We start from the raw sequence: 12,580 nt of genomic DNA on the forward strand, positions 1-12,580 counted from the left end.
CACCCAGAATTGTGCCTAGGCTTTTCCTGGGCCTTGGAGCATGACAAGATAACGAAGGAATTCTTAGCAGGACGCTTTTAGGATTAAACAAACTTTATTGGAGGTCTGAAGAAGCTCCTCAGGGCTCCACAAACAAGTTTACTGGGGTTTGAAGGAACTCCCCCAAACCTCCATGATTTAGCAGGAGACAAGATAAGGGTAATCACCCCAGCACCTGGACTCCACTTAGATTAAGTAAATTTACTGAGGTTCGAGGAAGGTCTTCAGGACTCAGATCTTAGTTATAGGTTAAAAGACTATAATAACTTACTTCTGTCTTTAAATGAATGCACACTTACACGTAGACCTATAGCTTAGAAGGTATATGAGCTCTGGAAGACTTTGGAATTTTGAGTTGGTCTGGTAATATTTTCTCCAGGCCTTTTCCCTGTAACCAGTTACAGAAATAAAAACTCTTCCTAGTTCATCTGTGTCTCATTATTGGGCTGTGAGAAATAGAAGTCCAACCCTCAATTTGGTCTGGGAACAGGTTAGGAGTGGGGGTCTCAAAAGCATCCCCAACACAGCAGACACAATAAGAACCACTGAGGCCTGAAATCCATGTATAGATTCTGTTTTAATTGGTCTGGGCCGGGGTTTGGTTATTGAGATTTTTCTTTTCTTTCTTTTTACTTTTTAATTTTGAGACAGAGTCTCACTCTGTCACCAGGCTGGCGTGCAGTGACACGATCTCCGCTTACTGCAACCTCTGCCTCCCAGGTTCAAGTGATTCTCCTGCCTCAGCCTCCCAAGTAGCTGGGACTACAAGCGCCTACCACGCCCAGCTAATTTTTGTACTTTTTTTTTTTTTTTTTTTTTTTTGAGATGGAGTCTCGCTCTGTAGCCCAGGCTGGAGTGCAGTGGCCGGTTCTCAGCTCACTGCAAGCTCCGCCTCCCGGGTTTACGCCATTCTCCTGCCTCAGCCTTCCCGAGTAGCTGGGACTACAAGCGCCCGCCACCGCGCCCGGCTAGTTTTTTGTATTTTTTAGTAGAGACGGGGTTTCACCGTGTTCGCCAGGATGGTCTCGATCTCCTGACCTCGTGATCCGCCCGTCTCGGCCTCCCAAAGTGCTGGGATTACAGGCTTGAGCCACCGCGCCCGGCCCTCATTGCTATTAAAAATACAAAAATTAGGTGGCGTGCACCTATAATAGCTGCTTGGGAGGCTGAGGCAGGAGAATCGCTTGAACCCAGGAGGTGGAGGTTGCAGTGAGCCGAGATTGCATGATTGTACTGCAGCCTGGGCAACAGAGCCAGACTCCATCTCAAAAAAATAAAAAAATAATAAAATAATAAATTTTTGTTGTTTTAAGTCACTGCCTTTTGGAGCCATTTGTTCTGCAGGGAAAGAACTGAAATAACTACCTTTCCACTATACTAATAAAGGGTTTCCACCACAGTAGTACATAATGCAGACTCCTGCTGCTGGCTTGTGGATGGAAAAGGTCTGAAACTGTCTTTCCACCAGGCCATGCAAGGACCACTGGCAAAAGCCACTGCTAATGAGAGTGTATCATCTCTCTTAGGTGTGAACCACAGGCAGGAACAGATGTGCCATTGAAATTTTTCCAACTGAGTTGCCGTTTTCCAGTACGCATATTTTTCTGTGCCACAAATCCAAAGACATTTTGGTAACAATTAAACAGCCTATAAGAGGACATTCAGCACTTTGGGAAGCTGAGGCGGGCAGATCACTTGAGGTCAGGAGTTCGAGACCAACCTGGCCAATATGAAGAAACCCTGTTTCTACTAAAAATACAATAATTAGCCAGGCATGGTCGCGGTCGCCTGTAGTCCCAGCTACTTGGGAGCCTGAGGCAGGAGAATCACTTGAACCTGGTAAGTGGAGGTTGCAGTGACCCGAGATTACGCCACTGCACTCCAGCCTGGGCAAGAGTGAGACTCCGTCTGAAAAAAAAAAAAGAAGATGACACTCAGACTTATAACTGGCTTTTGCTTTATTGTGTAGTTTACACAGGACAACCCCAAACTCCACACTTGGTTTTTCTCTTCTGCTTTCATTATTCTTTCAGTATCTATGTTGACAGAGATCGTTTCTCCCAATAGCATATGTGGTTTGATCCTCAACCAGGACGCACAGGCCCTACAAGATCCCAGCCCTCCAACACGAACACCTGGGCCCTCCCATTTGACTGCAGCCTTGCCTGTTTGTACTGGGGCTCTGCCCTGGTCCTGTCACCCCTGAGGCATCCGTAGGGCAGGAATGCCAAACAGGATCCGTGTGATTTACTCTGAGTAACTACAAGAGGCTGCTAGCAGCCCCCAGCTGAGGATTGAGAGGCAGGCTGTGTCTGGGTTTCATTTCAGAGAACGCTGTGATGCATTAGCAATGTCTGCTATGGAAACACCCATTAGAAGTACCTGGAAGGAGGGTTTTGGGAAATGGACTCAGAAAGGAACAAGGTGTGTCCGTTCCATTCTTGCCTTAGGTGGCTGTTCTGCTGCCCGGGCTGCACTGTCTCAGTGGCCAGGTGGCTGAGGAGGAAGTCTGAAGGCCACAGAGTCGCAAGTGACTTCCCTGGGGCCTGCGGGGGACAGCACAGGCCCGAAGCTAGAGGAAGCTTGGAAGGGCGCCCACGCTGGGTCCTGCAGGGCTCTGCACACTGCAGGCCACCATGGCGCTAGCTCCTTATCCTCTGGAGTCTGTCTCATCCAGGAGAAGACAGCTGGCTGGCCTCACAGCGTTAGATGCAACTCAGGGGTGAAAACATTTTTACATGGCACGGACACACAATGGGCTTTACCTCTGGATAAACTTAGAAACTTTCCATCCAAACGAAAAGGGTGTATCTTCTGTACGTTGCCAAGAAGCCTCAACTGAGTACAAGGACAATCTTACTTTAATCAAGTTCCAGAATGAGGGCACACAGCTTCGAAAAGCAGTCTGTAGCAGAAGATGCAAGGGTGTGTGTAAAGCCATGTTTCTAGAATATACCAAAGGAAACACACCCAACCCCAGGGTGGCCTTTTGCGAATCCTCGATGCTGCTCCATACCGGGGCAGGTGGCTACTTCGTCCAGCTGACTTTGGGAATATCATAATGCTCCGTGAGTGTGTCCAGGTGTCTGTTGAAGTCCTGGGAAAGTGGAGTAGAAGGCTGGTGTCAGAGCAGACCCAAGTTGGGTGCTGGGGGAAATGGCACTGCCAAGCCCCACCTCTCCCACATCCTATCTCTCCTGAGCCCCATCGTCTCAAACTCACCCTGCCAGGTTTTACAGACTCCTGAACCCTGGGCTCCCCTTTGAAGAACCCTGGGGAAGTGTCACTTCTGTTAGGTAAACTTCCCTTCTCGTCAACATGCCAATGGCTCCCTCTGCCAGGCTGTTAGCCTCTGGGCCCAGCTGGGACCCTGAATGGCTCAGTCTCCCCGACTGGACACGGCAACTCACCTCCACTCTCTGCTTGTGGGTTTTGGATGCTTTCTTTAGGATCCTTTCCATTTGCTGGAGACAGAAAAGACACGGAGGTGAGTTTACAGGCTCAACACAGCCCAGGCCGACATGGGATGGAAGATGGAGCCCCAGCCAGCCTGGCGCCCACGTTTAGAACAGCTGGAGGTTTCAGGCTGTATGTCTTGTCCCCCTCCCTCAACTCCAACCAGGCTGGTCCAACAGGGAACCCAGGTCAGTTGCCAGCTTCGTGAGTGGCAGGAAATGAACCAGCAATGCCTGAGCATGTACCCATGAGCAGCCTCTGCTGGGAGCTGTTGGCATGCTTCCTGCATCCCGAGGTGGCTGTTAGCACTGCCAGTTTGGAGGAGAACAAAGTCCTAGAGCGGGTTTGAGGAATGATGAGAAAGAGAGAGGTAAAGGGCCCGACACAGAGCAGGTACTCAAGTGACACTTCCCATCCTGATGTTAGGGCTACAAGACTAGGATCACCGTCCCTAGGGTTATTCTGAAATATGCCTCCTGCACCATGACCTGCTCTGATCCTCACTTCAAACACTCAACGACAGCTGCAAAGGTCAGTATTTGGTAGCAGCTGGGAGTGTGGGCTGGGCGCAGTGGCTCATGCCTGTAATCCCAGCACTTTGGGAGGCTAAGGAAGGAGGACCGCTTGAGCTTAGGAGTTGAAGACTAGCCTGGGCAACATGAGACCCCAACTCTACAAAAAATCAGCTGATTGTGGTGGTACGCGCCTATGGCCCCAGCTACTCGAAAGGCTGGGGTGAGAGGACTGCTTGACCCAGGAGGTTGAGGCTGCAGTGAGCTATGATCACACCAATGCACTCCAGCCTGGGCGACAGAGTGAGAGAAACCCTGTCCAAAAAAAAAGAAGACTTGGGAGTGTGGGATATAAAGCCAGACAGATCTGAGGCCACACCTGGCTCTACGCTTCTGGCTGGGTGCCTGTGACCCACTCTCTGGTGGTCCCTATGAACCGTGCTGCCTATGATTCATCCCTCGTGCAGTCCTTGTGCCACGCTGACTCTGACCTGGCCGTGGACTCAGTTAACTCAAAGGAACGCAGTACCAGTTCTGGGTCCATGCATAAGACCTGGCAGTGTTAGCTTTGTGCCCTTGGAAGCCAGTTGCTGTGCAGGAAGTCTGATGGCCCTGCTGGAAAGAAAAGACCTGGAGGATCAGATGATATGAAGGAAGAGGCCACGAAAGAAGCACTGACCGGTGGGGCACGGCGGCTCACGTCTGTAATGCCAGCACTTTGGGAGGCCGAGGCGGGAGGATCACCTGAGGTCAGGAGTTCTAGACCAGCCTGGCCAACATGGTAAAACCTCATCTCTACTAAAATGCAAACATTAGCTGGGTTTGGTGGCACGTCCCTGTAGTCCTGGCTACTTGGGAGGCTGAGTCAGGAGAATAGCTTGAACCTGGGATGTGGAGGTTGCAGTGAGCTGAGATAGTGCCATCGCACTCCAGCCTGGAGCCTGGGCGACAGAACAAGACTCTTTCTCCAAAAAAAAAAAAAAAAAAAAAAACCACGGAGGCACCAGCTATATGGCGGCAAAGCCATCTTAGATGCTCCAGCCCAGATGCACCTTCAGAGACTCCAGGCCCAGCTGCCATCTGACTGCACCAGACTCTAGGCGAGGTCAGACCCTGCTGAGCCCAGTCAACCCAGAGCATCATGAGATATTATTGGTAGGGGCCACCTGGCTGTTCCTCTCTGTCCCCTCTCTTCTCCTTCATTCCCTCCTCACCTCCTTCTGTGTCCAGTCAGCCCTCACCTGGCTGATTCTCCCTCTAAGGCGAGCACCCTGCCCATCTCTGTCCCTCTTCCTGCTGCTGCGAGCCCAGCCGAAGCCTGTGTCTCCTCGTGAGAAGCCACACTGACTGGTCCAGCTGCCACACAATGCCAGGCACCTGGCTGGACTCTGCCCACAGGCGTGACACCCAGCTAGTATTTTAGTTTTTGCAGATACAGGGTATCGCTATGTTGCCCAGGCTAGTCTCGAACTCCTGGGCTCAAGTGACCTTCCCACATCGGCCTCCCAAAATGTTGGGATTACAGGCATGAGCCACCATGCCTGGCTGACTCCACTTGGATTGCTACTGGGGCACTGCATTTACCTTCTTTAAAACTATAGCTTTGGTTTCCCCTCCCTCGACTCCCACTCCAGAAAACTTGCTTTATCTGCAATCCTTCCCACCCCAGTAAACAGCACCTTCATTCATCAAAGTGCCCAGCCCAAAGTCTTGGTCATCCTTGACTCTTCTTTCTTTCCCAGCTTACATCCAATCCAACAGCTAACCCTGAATTCATCCTTGAAAACCTATTCCAAACCTGTTACCTTCCACTGACTCCATCACGACTGCTCTACTCTGAACTCCCATTATTAGTCTCTTGATAGCTGCATAAGTCTTTCATTCTGGCCCCAGCAATAAAATCTCAGCCCTGCCTCTGACTACAGCCTCAGGGTTAGAAGGGACAGAAATGCATTCACTTGGTCAGGCATGGTGGCTCATGCCTGCAATCCCAGCACTTTGGGAGGCCGAGGCCAGCGAATCACTTGAGGTCAGGAGAGCGAGACCAGCCTGGCCAACATGGTAAAGCCCCATCTCTACTAAAAATACAAAAATTAGCTGGGCATGGTGGCGGGCACCTGTAGTCCCAGCTACTTAGGAGGCTAAGGCAGGAGAATCGCTTGAACTCAGGAGGCAGAGACTGCAGTGAGCCGAGATCACACCTCTGTACTCCAGCCTGGGCAACAGAGCAAGGCTTTGTTTCAAAAAATTTAAAAAAGGCCGGGCATGGTGGCTCACGCCTGTAATCCCAGCACTTTGGGAGGCCGAGGCAGGCGGATCACCTGAGGTCAGGGGTTCAAAAACAGCCTGGCTAACATGGTGAAACCCTGTCTCTACTAAAAACACAAAAAAATTAGCCGGGCGTGGTGGCAGGCGCCTGTAATCCCAGCTGAGGCAGGAGAGCTTGAACCCAGGAGGCAGAGGTTGCAGTGAGCCGAGATTGAGCCACTGCATTCCAGCCTGGGTGACAGAGCCAGACTCAGTCTCGCTAAGATGGAGTCTCACTCTGTTGCCAGCCTGGAGTGCAGTGACGTGATCTCAGCTCACTGCAACCTCTGCCTCCCAGGTACTGGTTCAAGCAATTCTTCTGCCTCAGCCTCCTCCCAAGTAGCTGGGATTACAGGCGTGTGCCACCACATCCGGCTAATTTTTGTATTTTCAGTAGAGACAGGGTTTCACCATGTTGGCCAGGCTGGTCTTGAACTCCTGACTTCGTGATTCGCCCACCTGACTTGTTAAATCTTTACCACAACTCTGTGAGGTAGACCTTACTGCTACTTTAACTAAACGGTAACTGGCTTGCCCAGTTACACCACTAATTCGTGGTAGAGGCAGAGTCAAACTCAGGTCTGTCTGGCCAGAGGTAGTGCACCCATGTGTTTTCTGTATGCCTGAATTAGACCTGGGATTAAGGAGTTAATTGTCCCAGTGTCCCCAATGTCCATTTTCCCCAGTGTCACCATACAGAATCACCTAGACCAGGGTTAGGGTTTCTCAGCCTCAGTGCTACTGATATTTGGAGCCGGATCATTCTTTGCTTCAGCGGGTTGTCCTGTGTATTACAGGGTGTGAAGGATCATCCCTGGCCTCTAGCCACTGTTGCCAGTAGTCCCCACCCCAACTCAGTTGAGAACCAAAAATGTCTCCAGACATTGCCACATGTGCTTAGCGGTGGGGGTTTGTGGGGTGGAGACTACTCCCAGTTGAGAATCACTGACCTGCACTGATTATTCTGTCTCCCTAGCATAATGGACCCAGTTTATCTATTTTACTATGAACTCTTCTGTTCTCCACTGCACACATTGTGTTTAATATCAAGAAGCAATAATTTATTGGAGCCTTAAATACAATACAAACAAAGTCGTCATGGGCATGGCCATTCAACATCAACAGCTGAGACTGGGTGCGGTGGCTCACGCCTGTAATCCCAGCACTTTGGGAGGCTGAGGCGGGCGGATCACTTGAGATCATAAGTTCGAGATCAGCCTGGCCAACATGGTGAAACCGCGACTCTACTAAAAATACCAAAATTAGCCAGGTGTGGTGGTGGGCGCCTGCAATCCCAGCTACTCGGGAGGCTGAGGCAGGAGAATTGCTTGAACCCGGGAGGCAGAGGCCGCAGTGCTCTGACTCCACCAAAAATAAATAAATAAAAAAATATAAACAACATGTTTGAATCTGCCCAAGTTGTCTTGGAAACAAACTTTGTGGTGACTTCGAGCGGTGAGCATGGCCATTTAATATCAAGAGCTGGCATCCACTGAGCATTTACGCACTGCCTTTTACTTTCATGACTTCCTCCCGAATTCCCAACCCTCTTAGAATAAATTACTACCCTGACTCCTACAGAGAAGTAAACTGAGGCACGGAAATAAGAAAGTCACTGGCCTAGTGTCGCAGGGCAAATGAGCCACAGCACTGGAATCCAAACCCGGGTCTCCAGCTCTGGCCTCCTTTCAACGCCAGTTCCAGCTCTCCCCTCTGCTGCCCACTAGGGCCAGCGGGGTCTCCTCATCCTTGGCGCTCCCCCGGCAGAGGGCGACTCTTCTCTCACTCACGCACAGCATCATCTCCCCGTAATTAAGGTCTCCTCTGACCGCTCCCCTGCTCTCCGAGCGCCCCAGCCCTGACCCCAATTTCGAGTCTCCCGGCGCCGGGTGTCCCCGCCCTCCTCGCCGCCTTCTGCTTTTGCTCACCCGCTTCTCCTGCATTTTCTCGAAGGCCGCCTGGGCCGGGGTCCGCTTGTCCAGGCCGCGCCGCTTCTCCTCCTCGTTCTTTTTGCTCGTTCCCATTGCTTCCAAGAGTTTCGCTTTGTCTTTGTCCTTCTTTTTCTTCTTCCTGGAAAAAGACACGAGGAGGGGGCGGGTCAGAGGGTCAGGACCAGGGGTCCAGATAAAAGGTCTAAGGGGAGTGAAGACGGAATCCCGCGGGCCCTCGGGCCTCACCGCTTGGTCACTCCCAGCTCTGCGACGCCTTTCAGCTTCAGGGGTCCCTTTTGGACCTGCTCGTAGGCCTCCATAACACTCTCCGGTGGTTCGGCAGATGTACTGCCACACTTCCTGCTTGCAAACAGTATTTCCTCCTGAATGCCCGCCTCACTTCTCTTTGATTGGCTGAGCTACAAGGTGAGCATGCGCTCTTAGTTGTGGAGCTGGGCCACACTTCCGGATAGTGGGCGGGACAGAGAGCCAAGGGAGGGAGTGCCCTTCGCATCCTTCCGTAATTGGCGCCCACTTCCGGTCTTCAGTTCTTCAGACAGGGTGATGGAAACCCAACCCCTTTTTGAGGGTTTTGCACACGTTTGGGTGACCTATTCTCTCTCCTTGATTTTTTTTTTTTTTCTTTTTTAGAGACATGGTCTTGGTCTGTTGCCTGGGCTGGAGTGGAGTGGCGCGATCGTAGCTTACTGCAGCCTTGAACTCCTGGGCTCAAGAGATCTCCCACCTCAGCCTCCTCAGTAGCTGGGACTACAGACGGGCGCCACTGAGCGCGGCTAGTATTTTCATTTAATTTTTTTTTTTTGTCGAGATGGGATCTCGCTATGTTGTCCAGGCTGGGCTCGAACTTCTGGGTTCAAGCGATCCTCCGGCTTCAGCCTTCCAAAGCACAGGGTCACAGGCCTGAGCCACGAGCGCCGCCCCGTTCTCTTTTATTGCCATATTCTGAGCGTTCAATGGATAGCTGGGCCTAATTTTGTAAACCTAATCAGTATCCATTAATTTTTCAGCTTTAGGTAAATGACAATATTATGTGACAAGGTTGGTGGTGTGTTAAAACAATTAAAAATCTGTTTTATGCCAGGCGCAGTGGCTCACATTTGTAGTCTCAGCACTTTGTGAGGCCGAGGTGGGCGGATCACGAGGTCAGGAGATCGAGACCATTCTGGCTAACAGCGTGAAACCCCGTCTCTATTAAAAATACAAAAAATTGGCTGGGTGTGGTGGCATGCGCCTGTAGTCCCAGCTACTTGGGAGGCTGAGGCAGGAGAATCGCTTGAACCCGGGAGGTGGAGGTTGCAGTGAGCTGAAATCACACCACTGCACTCCAGCCTGGCCAATAGACTCCATCTCAAAAACAAAACAAAACAAAACAACAACAAAACAAACACAAATGTATATATATTTAAATCAGCACTTTGGGAGACCAAGGTAGGCTGTTCACATGAGGTCAGGAGTTTGAGACCAGCTTGGCCAACATGGCGAAATCCTGTCTCTACTAAAAAAACAAAAACAAACAAAAACCCAAAATTAGCTAGGCATGGTAACATGGGCCTGTAGTTCCAGCTACTTGGTAGGCTGAGGCAGGAGAATCACTTGAACCCAGGAGGCAGAGGTTGCAGTGAGCCAGAATCTCACCACTGCACTCCAGCCTGGTCAACAGACAAAGACGCCATTTCAGAAAACAAAAAACAAACAAACGAAAAAACCCACAAAACAACAAATCAATAGAGAATAGGGTATTGCTGTGTTGTCCAGGTTGGTCTCAAACTCCTGTCCTCAAGCAGTCCTCCTGAAGCACCAGAATTACAGGTGTGAGCCACCACCCCTGGCCCTTTCTTTCTTTCTTTTCATCCTTTCAGCATTGTGCAGTTTTCTTACATAGGATGTGTACATGCCTATATCTTTTTGTGTACATGCCTATATCTTTTTGTTTGTTTGTTTGTTTTTTGAGACAGAGTCTCGCTCTGTTGCCCAGGCTGGAATGCAGTGGCACGATTTTGGCTCACTGCAACTTCCACCTCCCAGGTTCAAGAGATTCTCCTGCTTCAGCCTCCTGAGTAGTTGGGATTACAGGCGCCCACCACCATGCCCCGCTAATTTTTGTATTTTTAGTAGAGACGGGGTTTTGCCATGTTATCCAGGCTGGTTTCGAACTGCTGACCTCAGGTGATCCCCCTGCCTCAGCCTCCTAAAGTGCTGGGATTACAGGCGTGAGCCACCGCTCCCGACCCTTGCATATATCTTTTTAATGTCAGCAGAGGACTATGGGAATTTTTGGTTTCTTCTCTATTTCCCTCTGTATCAAAAACCTAGTTAAAAAAAAAAAAAACTGTTATGAGAAAAATTTAAAAAGACTGTGCCTACCAAGTGTCTGTGAAGATGTGTTGAAACTGAAACTCAAACGTGCTGCTGTTGTGAATGTTAAAAGGCATAAACAGTTTAGAAATCAGTCTGACAGTTCTTTAAAAGATTAAGTATTCACTTATACTATGACAAAAGAATTAGATTCCTAGGTTTTAACCCAAATGAAATGAAAGTATAGACATATATACACTTGTGTACATGAACGTTCACTGAAGATTTATTTGTAATAGCCAACAAATTAGAAACAGCCCTAATACTGCCCTAGATAAATGAACACAATCCGTGCCCACAAATCTTGGCTGACTTTTGCAACCAATGGAATTGCTAGGTCCAAGGTTATGGACATTTGCACGTTTTATTTCTCATAGATTTTGTCCAAATTGTGCCAGGGTGGTGTTTTTGTTTTGTTTTGTTTTGTTTTTGTTTGTTTGTTTTGTTTTAACTGGGGGCGGGGAGGGGGAAGAGGCGAAGGAGGTGGAGAAGAAAGAAGCAAACGTCCCCAAATCTACCGAACACAAGAAAAAGGAGGGCACAGGGGCTGCCTTTCTCAGTCCTACCTGCAGGGGGCAGCAATCCACTGCCTAAGTCTCCGTCCACAACTGGAAACGACTGTGCAGAGGGGCTTCTGGTACCAGCGGATGGGGGCTGCCAGCACTTTTGTGTCAAAAGAAAGGCGATCTTTTGGCCGGGCGCGGTGGCTCACACCTCCTATCCCAGCACTTTGGGAGGCCGGGGCGGGCGGATCACGAGGTCAGAAGATCGAGACCATCCTGGCCAACACGGTGAAACTCTGTCTCAACTAAAAATTAAAAAATTAGCTGGGCGTGGTGGGGCGAGCCTGTAGTCCCAGCTACTCAGGAGGCTGAGGCGGAGAATCACTTGAACCCGGGAGGCGGAGGTTGCAGTGAGTGGAGATTGTGCCTCTGCACTCCGGCCTGGTGACAGAGTAAGATTCCGTCTCAAAACAAAGAAAAAAGAAAAGAAAAAGAAAGAAAGAAAAAGAAAAAGAAAAGAAATTAGCCGGATGTGGTGGGGCACACTTGTGGTCTCAGCTCCTCGGGAGGCTAAGGCAGGAGGATCACTTGAGCCTGGGTGTGGGTGTTCGAGGCTGCAGTGATCTAGGATCCTGATTGATGCACTCTAGCTTGGGCAATTAGAGCAAGACCCTATCTCAAAAAAAAAAAAAAAAAAAAAGGAAAATAAAATGATTATGTTGAGTCTTGAATACAAATTAAAAAAACAACTACAAAAAAAAGAAAAAGAAATAGTAATGTGCCAATGTTAAATTCCTAGCAGTGCTAAATGTGCTGTGGTTATGTAAGATGTTAACATTAGAGCCAGGCTCAGTGGCTCACACCTGTAATCCCAGCACTTTGGGAGGCCGAGGCAGGTGGATCATCTGAAGTCAGGAGTTCGAGACTAGCCTGGCCAACATGGTAAAACTGCGTCTCTACTGAAAATGCAGAAATTAGCTGGGTGTGGTGGTGCACACCTGTAGCCCCAGCTACTGGGGAGGCTGAGGCAGGAGAATCGCTTGAACCCAGGAGGCAGAGGTTACAGTGAGCTGAGATTTTGCCATTTGCCATTTCACTCCAGCGTGGGTGACAGAGTGAGACTCCATCTCCAAAGACAAACAAACAAACAAACCAAACAACAACAAAAAAACCATTGGAAAGCAAGTCTGTATGGGAGGGTTATGGGATTATGGGAGCTGTCTGTATCATCCTTGCAATTTAATTTAATTTAATTTAATTTGTTGAGACAGAGACTCACTCTGTCACCCAGGCTGGAGTGCAGTGGCGCAATCTTGGCTCACTGCAACCTCCACCTTCCAGGTTCAAGCAATTCTCCTGCCTCAGCCTCTCCAGTAGCTGGGATTACAGGTGTGTGCCACCACACCCGACTAATTTTTTTTTTTTTGAGATGGAGTCTTGCTCTGTCATCCAGGCT

At 49.7% G+C, this 12,580-nt stretch overlaps 1 protein-coding gene across 1 annotated transcript; it reads right to left on the minus strand.

Annotated features, from left to right (window-relative positions):
• Positions 1–1,979: 1,979 nt before the first annotated feature.
• FAM32A (family with sequence similarity 32 member A) lies at positions 1,980–8,593 on the minus strand. The gene is made up of 4 exons (XM_003915105.4): positions 8,492–8,593; positions 8,243–8,384; positions 3,450–3,503; positions 1,980–3,136 (listed from the first exon to the last, which is right to left on the minus strand). The coding sequence occupies exons 1-4, from the start codon at positions 8,563–8,565 to the stop codon at positions 3,068–3,070; spliced, it is 339 nt and encodes a 112-aa protein (XP_003915154.1). The 5' UTR covers positions 8,566–8,593; the 3' UTR covers positions 1,980–3,067.
• Positions 8,594–12,580: the final 3,987 nt, after the last annotated feature.

This window comes from Papio anubis, chromosome 20 (genome assembly GCF_008728515.1).
Source record: "Papio anubis isolate 15944 chromosome 20, Panubis1.0, whole genome shotgun sequence".
NCBI classification, from domain to species: domain Eukaryota; kingdom Metazoa; phylum Chordata; class Mammalia; order Primates; family Cercopithecidae; genus Papio; species Papio anubis.